We start from the raw sequence: 19,021 nt of genomic DNA on the forward strand, positions 1-19,021 counted from the left end.
ATCTCATTAGAGATAACCCCTGCCAGCTGTAAGCCTTCTCCTTTATTGGGGGAAGAAAAGGTCTCGTTCCCTCAAGGAAGGCCCTTTCCAGTTGGAAGCTGGCCTCAAAGCTGTCTTCCCAGTTCTAACCAATTGGATGAAAATGAGAAAGTCTACCAGGGCAGAATGCCCCAACCTTCAGTTTTCAGCCCATGGCTGTGAAAAAAAATCATTATGGAAGCAGAGCAGAGTCATGATCTGGGTAGACAGCTGTGAGGACATGATGGCATCCAGGCACAGCTGTACCTGTAGATACACACATCCAGACTCAGGACCACATGGTAAATCCCACTGCTTTATGGAAGGTGTGTTTCCAATTAATACGTGGGATCCTTTAGATGCTCCTCTACATTAGTAGATTCCCAGTAAATGTCCCTCAGTTTTGCACACTAAAAGCATTTTTTTGTATTCTGTAAATTTTCAGGCTCATCAGAAAGTATGTCATTTTATTCCTTCTTGCTCTGGTGGGCCGCTAGAATTTATTGCCTTTTCTACCAAAGTACCCATTTATTCCTTCCAAAGTCAAAGTCTGCCAGGAAGAATTGACTTATTTGTATTTCACATCTTAGTTTAGGTATCAACTTGACTGAGCTAAGGGATCTACACGTAGTTGGTAAAAAGTTATTTTTGAGTGCTCTGTAAGGAAGTTTCTGCAAGTGACAAATATTTAAATAAACAGAAATTCATCTTTGCCAATGTGAGTAAGCACTCTGACATTCAGTGTAGGTACAAAAGGACAGATCCCTTCTCTCTCCTTGAGCTGAGGCATACACCTCTAGACATTAACACTGTGGTTTTGAAACCTCTGAACTCAGATGGTGGCTTATACAATTGATTATGTATTTGGACTGCATTAGGCCATGGGCTTTCCTGGACCATTACCTTGCAAGTAGCAGATCTTCCAAGCTTCCACAATGATGTGAAGATATTCTTCATAATTAATGTCTTTCTGTACATGCATATCTATTGGTTTCATTTCTTTGGGCAACAGTGACTAAAATAAACATTTAATTACAATACTTGTCTATCAATAGACTTTTAATAACCAATGTAAGAATATTTTATTGATCATTTTTATCCCTGGACACAAGATGTCAGTTACAGTGCATCACAGGTTCTCAGATATCATTGGGTTTTTATAAAATATCTGTGTTCTAAATATATCATTCACATATTTTAGGGAGAAGTTGTACAATTTTACATGTCTATAAAAATACTGATAAGCTCCAAATTAGTTATTAGCCATGGTTGGAAAGTGTTGTCTGACAAATACACACACACACACACACACACACACACACACACAAACGTGTATGTGTGTGTGCGTGTGTGTTGTAAGAATGTACAAGGCAGTCTTAAATGTTTTTTGACAGAATGCACAAGTAGTCTTAATTTGACTTCTAGTTGTTATTTCAAGATACCTTGATAAAATAAACTTTGAGGGGGAAAAGTTTATTTTAGCCACCATGCCTTGTCAGCAGGAGCTAGAAAGCACCTAGTGAGAGCCACAGTGAAGAGAGAATAAATGCATGCATGCTGACAACTCACCTCATCTACTCACGCTCACTTCATGTACTTATAAACTGCTCAGAGCTCAAACCAAACAATGGCACTGCCCACAGTGGACCGAGTCTTCCCACATCAATTCATATAGTCAGCACACGTCCCCCAGGCATGACCACAAACTAACCTGATCTAGATAAATCCTTGGTGACTTTTCCAGGTGATTCTAGAACATGTCAAGTTGACAAGACCAGCCATCATGCATTCCTATCACCATTCTTATTTTAATATAAATTTTACTAAGAATTTCTGCTAAATGTATAAACTTTTCTTCTGTGCTATAAGCTGAGTTCTTCACAGTGTACATGGGATGGCTCCACCATCAGGTATTTTAATCTGAGAAGCTATAGCTGGGTCTTTCCCCATAAACATCAAGCCTCAAGTACAAAGATCATTGGCTCTCCTATGTTTTAAATTACCTATGTCAAGAGTATATAGGTTAAATTCATGTAAATTGCTTTGCAAGATGAGTATCAAAGTCAAAAAACAACATAAAAGGAATGGTCTTTTCTTTAGAGCCCCAGCATTCTTTCAAAAAAGAAATCTGAAAACTACAGGAGGCTCCTTGATTATTCACTGTTTATTTTAATTGACAGCTCTCTGTGAATCCAACATGTAGATGAATCAGATCAAAGCAAACATATGCCCCTTTAAAAATGATGTTTAATAGTTCTTATCTGGCAACCATGCAGGATTGCAAGGCATATTTTAATTTCAAGACGTGACGTTGAAAGGTACATTCGTGTTTTCTCTTTGGGGTTGAATTTGACAACTCCATGCCACGTCACACGCCCAGTGACTGTATGACTAAAAACTGCTTCTCCTCTCATGCCATCAGAACATTATTGTTATATTTCTGTCCTGGGCTTTTCAACATTTACCAGTTACCTTGTTTTTTAAAGAAAAAAAAAAAAGCACAAAATCGGACAACTTTCATAGGTAGAATTGGCTTGAGCTAAGGCCTGTAATCATTCTTAAAGACATTTAATAGGAAGGTTTGCTAACTGTAGACTTCTGCATGGCAGAGCTTCAAGAAGCATTTCTCCCCCTGTCATTTATATGCGAATATCTGTACCATGTACAGACCCTGCATGGGTCTACCCCTTACTGAATGTTTTGGGGTAGGGGGTCTGCAGGGAGGTGGACTCATCTGAGGTGATGGTTCCCTAAGCGATATCTGTAGAAGAGCAGCTTCTAGACTTACAAAGGCAAGTGGAAGGACAGAGTCCTGCTTACCTGAACTGTGGTTTCCTGCCAGCAAGGTGGGGCTCACGGAGCACCTGCCCATTCTGCTGGTGACCACAGGGGGCCCTGGAGTGCCATCCCATTCTTGGGCTTTCACTGGCTCTCTGGAGGAAGAGGCTCCGTGGTGATGACCTCTCTCTTTGCTGTCCAGCTTTGGTAATGGCTCCGTGCTGTGGCTGCGAACTTTCAGCTCCTCTGTGCATTCTGTGTATTAACAAAATTACTTGTGAGTCTAGAATTAAGAAACCATGTCCCCCATTCGCCGAATTGTGTTCAGAAACTTAAATGTCTTCCTAAGTTACTTGTAAGATATTGTTGAAAACAGTATTGAGATTCTGGCATTTAAAATATAACAGAGAATAAATAAATAAATAAATAAATAAATAAATAAATAAATAAATAAAATATAACAGAGAAATGAGTCCCAATGGGCTTTTCTTTTTCCCAAGAAGTGAGTGTGTTAGTATTACCAGTAAGAAAAGAGTTTTTTCTTTTTTTTTTCTTTTTTTTCTTTTTGTTTGTTTGTTTGTTTTTTTTTTTTTTTTTTTAATTTTTTTTTAATTTTTTTTTATTAATTTATTCTTGTTACATCTCAATGTTTATCCCATCCCTTGTATCCTCCCATTCCTCCCCCCCCCGCCCCCATTTTCCCATTATTCCCCTCCCCTATGACTGTTCCTGAGGGGGATTATGTCCCCCTGTATATTCTCATAGGGTATCAAGTCTCTTCTTGGCTACTTGCTGTCCTTCCTCTGAGTGCCACCAGGTCTCCCCCTCCAGGGGACATGGTCAAATGTGAGGCACCAGAGTACGTGAGAAAGTCGTATCACACTCTCCACTCAACTGTGGAGAATATTCTGACCATTGGCTAGATCTGGGTAGGGGTTTAAAGTTTACCTCCTGTAGAAATCTCAATGAATTTTGGGTCTTCTTTATTAAGTTCCCTCTTGGTTTCATCAGTAAGGGATTCTCTTAAGGAGCATGTTACATTGCTTCCTACTTTTTATTCTCTCATCTTTCCTTCACTGTGGTATGAAATCTACCCAGTCATTCCCTAGCACTGCTTGTGACAGGAAAATCTAATAGACTCTATTGAAATATTTAACACAATTCGTAGTGATAAGCAAATCTTCTACCCTTAGTTTCTATGTATTCAGTTCAAGTCACTTGTTTTCACAGACCTTTCTTTTTCTTGTGTTTTGTTCTATATCAAGCCCCTTTTCTGTGTCACATGTAATTTTCTTTTTCTGCACGTGCTTTGCACACTGGTCATCTCTGAGTTACTAGCTGAGATACTGTCTTCATTCAGTATAGACTCTTTGTATGATTTTTCATCCTTCAACAAAAAATTTTCTTACTTTTTAACAATTTCCCAAACTCTTCATCAAAAGATGAGAACTTTCTCCTTGGCTTTGGGTTCATTACCTAATGGATACCTCATATATACCCAAATTTAACACTTCTGGTACAGACATTTCTCATCCAACTGGTGACTCTTCCTGTCCATGCTAAGAGACTGTCTGTTCTTGTCTTTAACTGCTAAACCTCGAGTCCAAATGTGCTAGTTGAGAGAGTTTACTGACTTTTCTGAGCCTCTTTCTCACCCTTCTCTACTTGGTATCAAGCCCACCTCAACAACCTGAGATCAGTTCAAGCTCTCGTTATGTCTCTTGAGATCAGCACAACTGGCTTCCTTGACTTGGTCTTTGGCACCCCGAGGTACAAGTCACAGAAGCCAGTCACAGCAGCCATTTGTAACACAAATGTGATCATAATGTACTCCTGACCAGAACACTCTGAGAAGTCTCCTGCTCACAAAACAGTAACTGAGTTGCTTGTAAGAGTCTCGGCCATATTGGCCTTTCCTTTCTTTCTAACATAATGCCCTGATAATCATTGCACCCAAAGGATGTCAAAATGGTCACCTTCCTCCACTCCTGAGGAAAACAATGCTGCCTTCTACAACTTCAACCCATCTACCCCTGTTCTGATTACCCTTAAATCTTGTCTTGGCTCTAGCTGAGCAAATAAATTTATGCATAGTCATTCAATTTCAATATTTTCTGGTCATCTGTATATTAATATACCATATTATCTTTCCACATATGTACTTTGCCCCCAAACACAAAATTCTTGCAAGCCACATGTTCTGTTTTTCTTTTCTTAGAACTGGGCACTCCAGCAGCAAGCATCCTGTTTAATAAATATTTTACTTCATTTACATCGTTCTGCTATTATTTCTAACAGAATCAGAGAGTTGAGTGACTATGAACGCACTAAAGTGGCATTAACTGGGTAGTATTTTTTTCAATCCGATCATTTGATAATGATAATAATAAGATATAAAAATCATCAATTTAGGAGTTTAATTCACATAAAGATTTCTGATGAACAGTAATAACTTAAAAATGTATTTTTGTCTTCCTGTCTTTTACTTTAGCTTCAAATATTCATCAGCTTTCATCAGGGTTAAACACAAAGGCCGTGTTTGGTTCCTCATTATCTTGCTATATGGGAAAAAGAAGAGGCTTTTATGTATGGAGCAGCAGCGTTCAGGGTGCTGAGGGCCTCACAGGCCTCCACTTGGCAGTGAGGAAGTGTAATTACACACAGAAAGGGGAAGTGGTCGTCAGAATTAGCCCACTTGGCTGTAGGGCCTGATTTGGACATGCTGTGGTAGTTGCAGCCTATGATTGGCTGAAATGGCCAGTCAACACTCTGCTATGATTGGCTGAAATGGTCAGTCAACACTCTGCTATTTGTCCGGCTGCAGTTTGTTTACACACACGTTAGATTACAGGGAAGCACCTGTGGGCCAGATTTAATTTCACATTTTTGTCGTTTTGCTCTCCCATTCCTCTGCCTTCTGTGAGTCTCTGCCAAATGAAAGCCCTGAATGAACGGCTTTTCTGTTCATATCATCCTGTTCTTCTTTTATTTTTCACACTTCTCTAGCCCCCTCCATCTCCGAGAAGCCATGCAGCTATATAAATACAGGAATTGCATTTTATGATGTGAACAATCCAGGAGGGTAGTCCAACCCAATAAGAATATCAGCAAGAGTTCAGGTCTCCAAAGACACGGGTTAGAAAGTTAGGTTACAGTTACCCTGAACTCAAACATAAGAAGTAACAATCTTCTAATGATAACACGTTTAATCATAGTCATTAGAACAAGAGCATTTAATCATACTTGCTAGTCAGTGCCCCGAGACCAATGGAAGTAAATCAGCACCAGACAAGATGAGCGTAGGCCATTCCCAACCTGTTATTCAGTCTCAAGAAAAATGTAACTCTGGCTTCTGAATGTCAGGGCCTCAAATCTAAGGGCCAATCTGTTGCACCTGAACTTCTTTTTCACTGTTTAATCCAACTGCCTAGGTCCTCATGCTGTAAACTACATATAAAATAAAACTCTCCTTTCTACCATCTTTTTCTTCCTTCCTGCCTCCTTCTCTTTCTCCCCCTGTCTCTCTTCCCAAAACTTCTCCCCCTGTCTCCCAAAAACTTGTCACATATACAAGAGCCTCTAGAGCTGGAAGTAGCCCAGATAGAAATCAACAGATAAAGAATGTAAACCTTAAGGTTGCAGCCAGTACTGTTGGTTCAGGCATTTGAACTATGAAAGGAGAAGATTTGTGTGACGGCATCTCAGACAAAGTCAGCATCTTTGTTCTTATTTAATTCACTCTACTGTAGATCCCAGTGTTGTGGAGGCCTTGAGTCTCAACTATTCAAAAGCCCAATACAGCTTCAGATACAAAGAGGAATATTCTTTTTCTTCTTTCTGTCTTTTTCTGTTTATGGGTGCCAAGGGTCTGTTTCAGACAGTGTTGGCAGGTATATTTAGAGAAACTTAAACAAAAGGACTGAGGAGTCTATAGTGTTCAGGATTAAATGTGTCTATTTTCATGTATACCTCTCAATTAGAAGGCAGAGACAAAATATTAAGAAACCCAAAAGTGTATTATCCTTGAGCTTTAATTTTGTAATAAACCTGTTTCCCATGTACATATCCAAGAACTGCTTTCAAAACCAGTAAGTTTTCTAATTAAAATATAGAACTTTTCAAAATACCTGCCAAAAAGGGACACGTGGAAAGTGTACAGCTGAACTAAAAACTTATTGGACTAAGACAATGGGAATAAGAATTATTCAATTAAGAGAAACTTCAGGCTTGAAGTTGCCACCTCCTCTAGCCAGGCAGGCCTTCCAACGCAGGGAGTGGGACACCAGCCCACCCATAAAGCCTTCAAAGTTAAGGACAGAGATGGAGTAGTGATAGAGGAAATGGCCCACCAATGACTGGCCCAACTTGAGACCCACACAATGGGAGAGAGCCAACCCCTGAACCTGTTACTGGCACTCTGCTGTGCTTGCAGACAGGAACCTAGCATAACTGTCCTCTGAGAGGCTTCATCCAGAAACTGATGGAAATACATGCAGATACCCACAGCCAAACAATAGTCTGAGCTCATGGAGTCTTATGGAAGAGTGGAAGGAAGGACAGAAGGAGCTGTAGGGGTCAAGGACACCAAAAGATGTACAGAATAAACCAACCTTGGTGTATGGAGGCTCCCAGAGACTGAAACACCAACCAAAGAGCATGCATGGGTTGGACCTAGACTCTTTACACATATGCAGCAGATGTGCAACTTGTTCTTCATGTGGATCCCCCAACAATTGGAAGAGGGTTTGTCTCTGACTCTGTTGCCTGCCTCGGGATCCCTTTTTCATAGCTGGAATCCCTTATCTGGCCTCAGTGAGAGAGGATGTGCTTAGTCCTGCTGCAACTTGATGTGCCAGCGTGGGTTGGTACCCATGGGGGAAGCCTTCCCTTCTTGAAGGAGAAGGGGAATGGGGATGGGGAGAGAGGGATGAGAGAGAAGGAGAGGAGGGTTGGGGCTTTGATCCAGCTGTATTTTGATTAAATAAACAAATTAATGAAAAAATGTTAAAGACTCAAAGAAATCTGTTCAGAAAGTAAAGACAATTATCCACACCTAAATATTTTGATGTCTTTTAACGCTCATTGGATTTAGTAGCAGGGACCGTTCACAAGACCCTTCTTACATACTATTTAGGTACTTTCTACAGCTCCATAGTGTCCAAGTGCTCACAGTGATAGGTCTCATTTGTATAAAATTAATAAGCTGTGTTCTGCACACCCCTTTTACCCGAGGTACAATTGTGCTAATGCTATCTGGATAATCGATAAAAATAACTTATTATTATTATTATTTTACATTTCTACAGCCTGAAAGTCCAAGACTGGAAGGTTCACAACTAGTGATGGCTTCCTTGTGTCATCATGCCTTGAAGGTAGAAGGGAAAGAGAGCAAAGAAGAATAGGAGGGAGAGAAAAAAGAAAGGGAGAAATGGAGGGGAGGACAATGAAGGGAGAGGGAAGAACAATGATAGAAACAGAGATAAAGAGAAGCAAGCTCATTCCCTTGTAAGAAACACCCTCACAAGATAATGCATTCCTGTGGCAATAATCCACTCACCGGGAAGGATTCACCCATCATTATTACCAACAGAGGATTTATTTATAAGGGACACACACAATTCAGAACCAGTCAGTCTCTCTCCCTCTCTCCCTCCCTCCCTCCCTCCCTCCCTCCCTCCCTCCCTCTCCCTCCCTCCCTCCCTCCCTCCCTCTCCCTCCCTCTCCCTCTCCCTCTCCCTCTCCCTCTCCCTCTCTCTCTCTCTCTCTCTCTCTCTCTCTCTCTCTCTCTCTCTCTCTCTCTCTCTCTCTCTCTGGTGCATCTATAGTGAAGTTACCTGTCTCCCCTTGGTCATGTCTTCATTATAACACGGATGAACTCTCATTCTCCCTGTGACCCTAACCTGAACTCTAATTGCATGTTATTGTGTCTTTCAAAAACATTGCTGTGTGGAGCTGATCACTGCCAGACAGAGACAGTTTACCTACCAGTCTAGACAAACACGAGGTCCTTTTGTGACCTTCTGTCATCTCATTTCCTGAATCTCTAGAGGGAAAACTCTCCTGTCTCCACAATCAAAGGGCAGTGGGGGTCAGGGGTGAATTCTTATCTCTCATTATTCCTTCACTTTTGTGTGAGCCCTGTCATTTAGGGTCAGTTTTGACATCCAAGGGATGCTTCTTCTTCAAATACATGTACAGACAGACAATAACAGCTCAGCCATCTAGATCTGATGGCTGTAAATAAATCTGAATGTACAGGTTTGTTTTTAAGAAGATGCACAGTGTAAAATCTTGGTATACAAGAAGAGGCACATTGAAGCAGAGTTTACATCAAAGCCTAATGAGTTTTTTTTCCTATGGGGTCTAATATATCCCTGGGCTGCTCACCAAATTGCCTGGTAGACACAAACCTTGAAATTCTGATTTTCTTTCCTCTTCCACCTCTCAAGTGCTGAGATCACAAGTGCGTACCATATCAATATGGGATATTAATCTGCTGTTTCATGTATGCTATGTAAGCCTCCATCAGCTGAGCTCTACCCCTAACCAACTCTCATCATCTGAAGCAACTTGCCCAAGCTGACCAAGGGACAATTAACAACAACCAAAGAGAGAAACAGAGTTCCCAGGCACCATTTAGCTCAGCACACTGGGGACTTGGAAATCAATTGTTCCTTTCCTATGGGTATAAGAGTATGCATTTAACAAATAGGTTTACTTTCCCAGGAAATTTTACTCATTCTTCCACTTTGGAACATGGTTGTTCTTTTTTAAAATATTTTATTTATTTTATGTGTATGAGTGCCCTATCTAGAAGAGGACATTTGATTGTGTAGATGGTTGTGAGCCACCATGTGGTTGCTGGGAATTGAACTCAGAACCACTGGAAGAGAAGACAGTGCTCTTAACCTCTGAGCCATCTCTCCAGCCCATGAACATTGTTGTTCTTAAGAAATGTCTTCACCTGTACAAGCAGATGACTGAAGCCTGTGACTGTTACAGAGACACTGCCATCAAGTTATCTATATGTAAAGATCATTCCCTAAGATCACCAAATAGCAATGAAGTATTGAAGTATCTATCGTGGTAAAGCTTGCATCGAGAAGCCTAACAGTGTAGGACAGAGAGGCAATTTACTCAAAGAAGGCCCCCTGCACTTGCCTCCGTGTTCACGGTATAAAAGCTAAGGAGATGCCTGGGCAGAGGCTACTCAGACAACATACTTTCCTCTCTTCCTGGTTATGACCCTAATCTGTCTCTCCAGCACTCCTGGTGGAAAGGGAGAATGGCATCACCACACTCTAGCTGGCAGAAAGTGAGGGAGTGGTGACTGCTTCTTCCAACTGTGCTCATGAAAGTTCCCACCGCATTGTTGGGCTCTTGCTTCTCCTGCCTAACGGAATGTGTTCATGTCTTAAGAGCTGGCAGAGCCTATGCAGGGAAACCTCCCACTAACGGAGGCTCATCTTTCAACCTGCTAATTTATTGTCACCCAATCTGTGATAAAATTTTGGCCTGGAACATACTTGACCCATGGATCTGCTCTTTGCATTAAGCCATAAATTTTGGAGGCTGTTATTTTTGTAGCCTTTGAACTATCTTAGCATAGAATGTTTATTTAGCATATTAGTTCACTTTTCCCTTTCTGGAAAACAGCATTCTAAAGGTAGCATTGTTGAATTTCTAACAAAAGAAAAAAATTTTATAAGTATACTGACAGAAAAATTAAAAGACAAAGATTAGGTAGGTTAACAAATAAACCTCAAAAACTTTGGCTGGCAATATGGCACTTGCAACACAAGCCTGAAGACTTAAGTTAGATCCTAAGGCCCATGGGAAGGGAAGGGATAGAACTGGGTGCCACAAGTTAGCCTCTGCCCTCTACACACATGACATGCCACATATAGGCATGGACTCTCACACACAGGAAGCTCAGTATTTCAACACTGTTTTCTTCCTTGCTTTAACTCTCGGAAAACTCCTTTATGAAATGTATAGTCTTTCATGAATATTTAAGAAATATTTTAAATACCATGGTTTAAATAAATTTATACCAAATTTGCAACAGATACACTAGAATAATTGCCCAGATGTTTTATATATATTATGTATATGGTACCAGGCACCCAATTTCTTACAGGTGTCTATTCAATTAGCAACAAACAAAATCATGTTTGTCATAAGTAGTTAAACAAGTCTGTTTTCTGCAGTATTAAATCGCAATATGCCATTCTTGGGAAGGCCGGCCATGGTGGCGCACACCTTTAATCCCAGCACTTGGGAGGCAGAGGCAGGCAAATGGCTGTGAGTTCGAAACCAGCCTGGTCTACAAACTGAGTCTAGGATAGCCAAGGCTACACAGTGAAAGCCTGTCTCGAAAAAAAAAAAAGATTCTTGGAAAATACTCAGGAAGAAAATGTTGAACATTTCAACATGAAAATAATTCAGAAATAAGCTACATATTAAGGGGTTAAGTGTAACCTGTTTTTCCGATGCTGCCATAGGTTTGTGGTGATTCTAAAGTTTATGCTCTACTCTATTCTGTAACCCCTGGGAATCTGAGGAGTGACAATGACCATTTTAGATTTCCCAAATAAAATGATAGACTTGGAACAAAATGTTTCTAAAGAGCCCATTAAATGTCACATGCCTGTACCTCTATGAGAGTACTAGAGAAAAGCAAAATAGTGTGGACTTCAATAGTGCTTATAACTCTGCCTTAACATACACCTCTAAGACATATCTGCCTTGCTCCCTTTGACTAGATGTTTTCAAGTCAAGCACTCTGACTTTGAGCAACTAGACAGTGAACTGACATCACGACCACCATGCAGTAGGGGCTCTCTAAGACAAAGAAACATTTGTATAAAGCAATACGGAAATCAAGCTCTGATAAGATTCCCAGCAGAGAGGGTCACTGCAAGGTGACTACCTCATCCTCATTTTCACGATGAGAAAACCAAAGCTCACTCAGATTTTGGTATCAAGAATCACCTGACTGGTGAGCAATTAAGGGTAGATGTGGCCTCCAATTGGGCTGACTGCAAACACTGCATTGACTCTAACGTACTACTTTTTCTTTCTAAGACTGCACCCTTTCACTTCCGGCTACAGTGTGTCACACCATACTAGACCACTTTTAAAGTCTTTTCTGAATCTCAAGTATTATCACACTCATTTACACTTTACTAACCCTTGGTTTCATATATTTAATACAGGAGAGTCGCGCCCTTCCGCTCGTCGCATAGCCTCATGAAGATTCGAGGTCTGACTCATTTTCTATTGAACCTTCATAATGGAGTGAGGGGCCTGTCAAGCCATGCGTCTGTGTCTGTCGGATTATATGTACGACCTCTTTCTTCACTGCTGTTCCCCACACCCCGAACATCCTGAATGAACAGTTCTGCAATAACTTCCAGATCCTTGGCCACCTTTTCCCTAGAAAGCCCCTGCTGTGTGAGAATCAGTGAACAGACACAGAGGAAGTAGGTAAGTCAAAACCTTGGAAACGTCCAGCCATTTCAAACAGTATAGGCTAGACTTTCCATAGTCAGGTAAAAAGGGCAAGGGTTCCAGGTCCCCAATACATTTGCCTCTTGCTGAAAATATTCCTCGTATGGGAAAGAATGGCATCTAATATGGGTAAAGTGATATTACTGCTTTTTAAAGAAATTTTTACTCAGGAGAATTAGGCAAAATCGATGAAAATGAGGGCATGCGCAGTTACCCAAGTCAGAGGCTCATGATCATGCCTGCTTGGCCTCTGTTCTCAGGAAACTCACAGAATGCTAAGTGTCTCTGCCTGAATATGAGTATGTCACCAAGTTCTAGAATATCCTTTGCAAAGGGTTGTATAGTCCTAATGTGCCAAAATGCATAACTGAAAACTATTTACTGGTGTTTCATCTTTATTAACAACTTTCAGTGTTTGTGTTTAATGCAGGTGAACTTATGGCTATCTGCAAAAATAATTTCTATTTGTTTGGAACTAGGATTGGTGGGAACCTAAATCTGTTACATAAATCATGTTTTATATACATGTTTCTCTCTACTAATATCCACTGTTTTTCAAACTATGAAGTTAATCCTGTCCTAATAAGGTTTTCAAACAGTTGAATCATTTCTTGCCATAGAATGAACATAGGTGGTGTTATAGAGAACGGGTGGCTAAACCATGTTTTTAGACGATGCCCATAGCCAGGACAATCCCACACCAGGCTGGAGAAGAAACGGAGCAAAACTCAGAGAAGCAGCAAGGAGATGAGCAGGTAAAAAAAAAAAAAAACATGGCTGTAATTTTGATTATTCTTTTTAAGAAATTAAAAATTAATTGCCGTAATTTGAAAAGTTTTTTCTTACTAGTGTCATGAGACAAACAATATAATAATTATCTCTTAATAGGAATTCAAACAGACTGATTCATTGATAAGGAAAATTAGAACTTTATTGATGCATCTATCTACTCTTTCTGTTTTGTCTACGTTTTACTTATCAAAGCAGAAGAATCCATTGAACAGTGGGAGACAAAGACATTGACTAGGGAAAAGAAGAAAGGGCCCTGTAAAAAGATATTTCAAAAGATAGAAGGAATTTGGCACTGGAGGATGATTTTATGTATCATCAAGATTGGGTTACTCTGTCTGGAAAAATTACTAAAAAGTATTTATGAATCAAAATCAAGGTTACTGTTGCATAGGTCAGTACCATATAATTTAAAAATGAAGTAAATGTTCTTGGAGGATTATGGCCCTCCCTGCCCTTAGGGATCATCAGCCAGATATTGGTCCATGAGGACAAATGGAGAAGGGGTGACAGATGGGGAGTTTGGAAGCCCCTTGAGTATGGACCGAAGTGATGACATTCTGGGATCGGCGTTGGGGAGGCAGATCAATTTTATTCCAGGTGTAGGAGGGTTATATAGAACTTTGGAGAGGAGGTAGTGATTTCCACAGTGGGTAAAAACTATTGGCTGGAGGAAGGCTAAAGTACAGTGGTACCTCACTAGCATGAGGAGGTAGTCCAGGTATCCCAAGTGCTGGCTGAGCTGGTTCTTATTAGGAGAGAGTTGGACCTGTGAGCTCCTCAGGTTGGGAGTGTGTGGATTCAGCTTCCCCAGATCAAGCACAGTAGAGGGAGTCCTCTGACAAAGGGAATCCTCCATTTTGCAGAGCTCAGAGCTTTCCAGTCATGAAAGACTGCAACCTTAATAGACTAGTGGGGTCCAACAGAAACTATACAACTGATATTAATAATGGAGAGCATGAATTAATGCCTGCAGAGTGGGAACTGTGTGCAAAGCATTCACCCCTTGGGGTTCTTTGATATGTGGAGTCCCAGCCACAATGTGGTATAGTAATGATGTTGAGGAATTGTATTTGGAGTAATAAGCCCCTGAGTACCAGTTTGAACTTAGTCCCTAATTCACTCCCAGGCCTTGGGCAAATCACTTTCCTCTTGTGAGCATCCGTGTGCTTATCTGTAAATGAGTCATTTAGACTCAAGGGTCTTCAAATCTAGCATCCTAAGGATACATGTTAGAATAGAGTCTACATTAGATACTGATTCCTGAATGCTTATTAGAAAGGCTTGGTGATAGTTTGTTGTTGTGGTTGTTGTTGTTGTTTTTGTTTTTTTAAAGCACTTCATGCTTAAGCCACAATTAAATTTTCTAGAGTTGGTCGTCAGTATGGGTGTTTTTAAAACTCTTTTGATATTTCTAATATTAAGATTCAGAGCCATTGTTTAATATTATGGGGAAATTTTTATTACTGTTTAAAATATTTTGGGTTGTTGACTTGATAGGTCTTTTTTTCTCCTATGTTTTTCCCTATTTTTAGATGATAGTATCCTTATTGTTCTCTTTTTCTTAAGAGAATTGAAAAAGTAAAAGATAACATAGGTTGGTTATTTCACATTTTAAAAGTTTTTTTTACTGCCAAATCTAAGAACATACAAAGGTACGCAGTAATGTGCCCTGTTTCTAATTATTTCATTGGCTCTGGTATCTCACAAAAGAAGACAAGACCGTCTCTGCAATGAAACAACTTCACTACATCGACGATAATTATTAGGAAATTATATATATATACATATATATATATGTATATATATATGACCTAAGACTACAACAACAACAACAAAAAAAACCAAAATCTTAACATTTTCCAATGGTTCCAGTCTTGCATGTCTATGCATTTTGAAAATAAAGGTCAAAGTTCAATTCTTCTAATTTTGAAAGAGAAGGAAAGATTTTCCACTGGTAAGTGGGAAGTGTGTGGGTAGTTGGATGTGTGCACAGGTGTGATCAAATTTAATTAAGACTCAAATCATTTTAACAGACAGATGGAAAAATCTCCATCCTAAAAGAATTAGAAACACTTAAGCACTAAAAATATTAACGTATGAGGAGAAAATTGTCCTTTCTATTCTTCCTGAAAAAGTGACTCTGAAAAAAAAAAACACCATAAAGGTTTCTGAGGCAGACATCAACTACTGGTAAGGAGAATGAAGAATGGCACCCCACAATAAAGGACAAGAGAAGCCCTTAGTGTCTGCTAAAGCAAAGAAACAGGTAGGCGTCACTGGAATCACAATTCCTAATGGCCATGTTTGAGGGGGATGAAGATGGCATTCATATGAAAGTTTTACATATAGGAAACAATGACAACTGATGGCTGCAGCACCTCATTTACACAGAACTGTGTTTTTCCTGATTTCAACTTACCAATTCTCTAGAAAATATGTTTGGAGAGGGTAAGGGTGTCTTGGAACCATTCCAGGACAATATAAAATCTGTCAGAGTATCTAAGGGAAGAAATGCACATAGAAACTCAAAAGGGGTAAATTTTAACTGGATTTGATGTTTCTCCACAAAAGGACATTTTTTTCTTTTTCTTTTTAATTTATTCTTGTTACATATCAATGATTATCCCATCCCTTATATCCTCCCATTCCTCCCTCCCTCCCATTTTCTCCTTACTCCCCTCCCCTGTGACAGAGGGGGACTTCCTCTCCCTTTATATGCTCATAGGGTATCAAGTCTAAAAGGGCATTTAAATGAATGTATTTCAGATAAAATGAAGCTATATGCCAAACCGATAGAACTACATATATGCATATATATGTGTATATATATATGTAATACTTGGTTTTTTGTGATTATAATATAATTACATAATTTCCTCCTTCTTTTTACTCCCTCCAAGGCCTCCCATATATTTCTTCTTACTGTCTTTCAAATTCATAGCCTCTTTATTGATTAGTTATTAATGCCTGTTATATACATACATATACACATATATATTCCAAAATATATAAATATTTCATTTTCAGTGTATATAATATTACTTGTATGTATGTTTTCAGGCCTGATCATTTGGAATTGAATGTTCAATTGGTATTATCTTCTTTAGAGAAAACTGTTTCTCTGGCTTTAAAGTTCCTTAGTTGCTTGTAGTTCTTGGTTTAGGGTTTTGGCCTTGTGATGTTAATAATATATTATTAATTATTTGAGAATTGTATTCAATATATTTTAATTATATTTATTCCCCAAGTCCTTCTAAATCTATTCCTATACCTTAGCCAGCAATTCCATGCCCACTCTCTCTTTGTCTCTGTCTTTCTCTTTTTTAAACACACACACACACACACACACACACACACACACACACACACACACACTCGTGTGTGTGTGTGTGTGTGTGTGTGTGTGTGTGTGTGTGTGTGACTCTCCTTTCTGAATCAGCTATCAGAGGTCAATAGCTTCTCAGCTACATCTGGGACTTCAAGCCACTTCCCCTCCTGAGAGCTGGAGATTTTGTCTGGTTTGAGTTTGTGCAGATCTTGTACATGCTGTCACAATTGCTATGAGTTCATATGTAGAAAAGTCCTCTTATATCTGGAAATCCCTGTTTCCTAGAGGTCATCCTTATGTCTGATGTTACAAAAGTTTTTAACCTTGTGTTATCTTTCTTCATAGTTTGCTAATAGCCAACTTGGTTTGTGGCAAAGTCAGTCTAGTTGATTAAAAAAAAAATCTAGGAGAGCTCTGACATTCACTCTTTAAGAGTTTGGTTCATAGGCTAAGAAAAGAGAGAGTAGGAAGGAAAAAGGTTAAAAATAAAAGATATAGGTGGAGACACAGAATTACTACATGGCTCAGTAACTACTTCCATACTCAAAATCTGAAACTCCAGCCTTAGTTGGATAATTGTGCACCCACGTCCCTCACAGCATTGGTGACATACTGGAGAGGTGGAAGCATCCCAATGGGCCACGATGACTGTATAGGTAACAGTGCTGCATGCACGGACCTCAGAGACTCTACAGGGCTGAGTCCTGAGTACCATTGAGTTGAGCAAAGTATTCCAGGCAGGGAACGGAAATACTGCATGCTTGCATTTATGTACGTTAGCCAGAGCAGTCTGGGAAACCAGAACGGCAATAGGAATAATGTCAAGGCAATGCTAGCAGTTACTGTGAAATGGAGCTTCAGTTTGGAAAGAACAAAGAAGAGAAAGAAAGAGGAGGAGAAAAAAGGAGGAGGAGGAGGAAGAGGAGGAGGGGAAAAAGGAGGGAGAGGAGGTGGGGGGAGGGAGGGGAAGAGGAAGAAGAAGAGGACGAAAGAAGGAAAGAAAATGAGATGTTCAATGGCATAAGTGGAATGTTACATAAACTTTACCATAGTGACTAAATACTTATATTTGTCCTTATGTGGGTCATAAGACTGGCATGAACAAATGGGGAGCAGTAAAACTGATTCCTAACATTGATGTTTGCCTTCCAACTTTAACAGAGATTAGGAGGCCTTTGAAGGTTCCTTACGTAAATGGACTTAGTGACTGCATTTACAGTCTTTCCGCCATCAGTCTCTCAATCTGGATTGATTACTCTGAAATTTAGCATGAGGCAGTCTCTCCAGGATCTAGGGCCAATAGTTCACACTAACCCTCTAGGTGATTCCACATTATCCTTGATGGGCATGTTCACACTTCCCTATGGGAGAGCCCCAGCTCTAATGTAGATTGTGTATGCTCCTCAGTAAGAGAAGGACCATGACTTCTTCATCTACCTGGTCCGGATCTTGTTCCTACTCCAATGGCCTTGGAACACTAAGTATCTGAAGGCTGAATTCTGCTGGAGTAAATTCTGCTTCATCTGTCATATAACCACGGAAAAGGAGCAGAGGGGTTAGGCTTTTGATCTCCTCCGGTGGCTGACTGAGAACTTGTTAACTAAAAACCACTTCCTATGCAGGTGAACTCACAATTCCCTGGGGACCCATAACTGTGGCATGACTTACTTCCCTTCTGGGATGCCACTTCTACTGCAGCCTTCCCTGTTGTTAGAGTAACAGAGGAGGCTGGGGGAAGGAGACAAGAAATGTAAAGAGAGGGGATGAAAGGAAAGGAGACAGGGCAGTGGGGGGCGGGAGACAGAGGGAAGAGGAGAAATGACAGGAAGCAAGGGAAACATATTTCACACCAACACTGATTACGAGCTGGCTTCCTTAAATGCCAGCTATTGGCCAGCCCTTTGAAGCTCTCCATTGATTTCATAAGGAACTAGGTCAGGCTTGCTTTTAACTGGAGAAGCCTTGTGCTTCAGGTTTCATTTTACTGTGAGGAGTGGATATTAAAAATTGATGAGTAAAGCAAGTCACTGCTTAATGAGCATCTGGATAAAGACACAGTGAGGAAACCCATGGAAGTTAATAGAAAAAGGACTAAATGGACATGTGTTTCCACAGCTGCTTTTGTATCTGTAGCTTTGCCCTTACAAATATTATTCTGGAAGGCCATTTGTCATAAAACACCTTCTGTGTGCCAGTTAGTCAGCACGTAGGAGTTTAGTATTAGCCCTATGCCTTTGTGGCAGCACACATGTTTTAAAATAAAGACTGAGTGTTTGCTAGTTATTCTGAGAGTTCTGTTTTTCAAATCTAAGTTTAACCTTGGAGGAGGGGGCATTTAATAAAACCACATTAAAAGGAAATCAAATTATGTATAATATTTGGAAAACATGCCAACAGTTAGAGTTTAGTGATCATCATAATCCTTGCAGCATGAGGTTTGGACCTTTACATCATGAAGACGGGCTGTTTGTTCTCAGAGTTGCTGTTTGTAAGGGAAGGTGGCTCTATTTGTGCGATGGCCCTCCACCTCTCTCCTCCCACCTCTGCCTCTCCCCACCTTCCAGGCTTAGATTTCATTCAGCATCAGGCAAA

The 19,021-nt window shown here is 40.1% G+C and overlaps 1 protein-coding gene across 2 annotated transcripts in view; it reads right to left on the reverse strand.

Annotated features, from left to right (window-relative positions):
• The window catches only part of Nyap2 (neuronal tyrosine-phosphorylated phosphoinositide-3-kinase adaptor 2), a 244,393-nt gene that overhangs the window by 54,662 nt on the left and 170,710 nt on the right, over window positions 1–19,021 (reverse strand). For both annotated transcript variants that reach the window (XM_051153996.1, XM_051153997.1), the window contains one exon: window positions 2,839–3,051. In XM_051153996.1, coding sequence (XP_051009953.1) covers window positions 2,839–3,051 — 213 coding nt within the window. The remainder of the gene's footprint in view (window positions 1–2,838; window positions 3,052–19,021) is intronic.

Source organism: Acomys russatus, chromosome 12 (assembly GCF_903995435.1).
Source record: "Acomys russatus chromosome 12, mAcoRus1.1, whole genome shotgun sequence".
In the NCBI taxonomy this organism is placed as follows: Eukaryota; Metazoa; Chordata; class Mammalia; order Rodentia; family Muridae; genus Acomys; species Acomys russatus.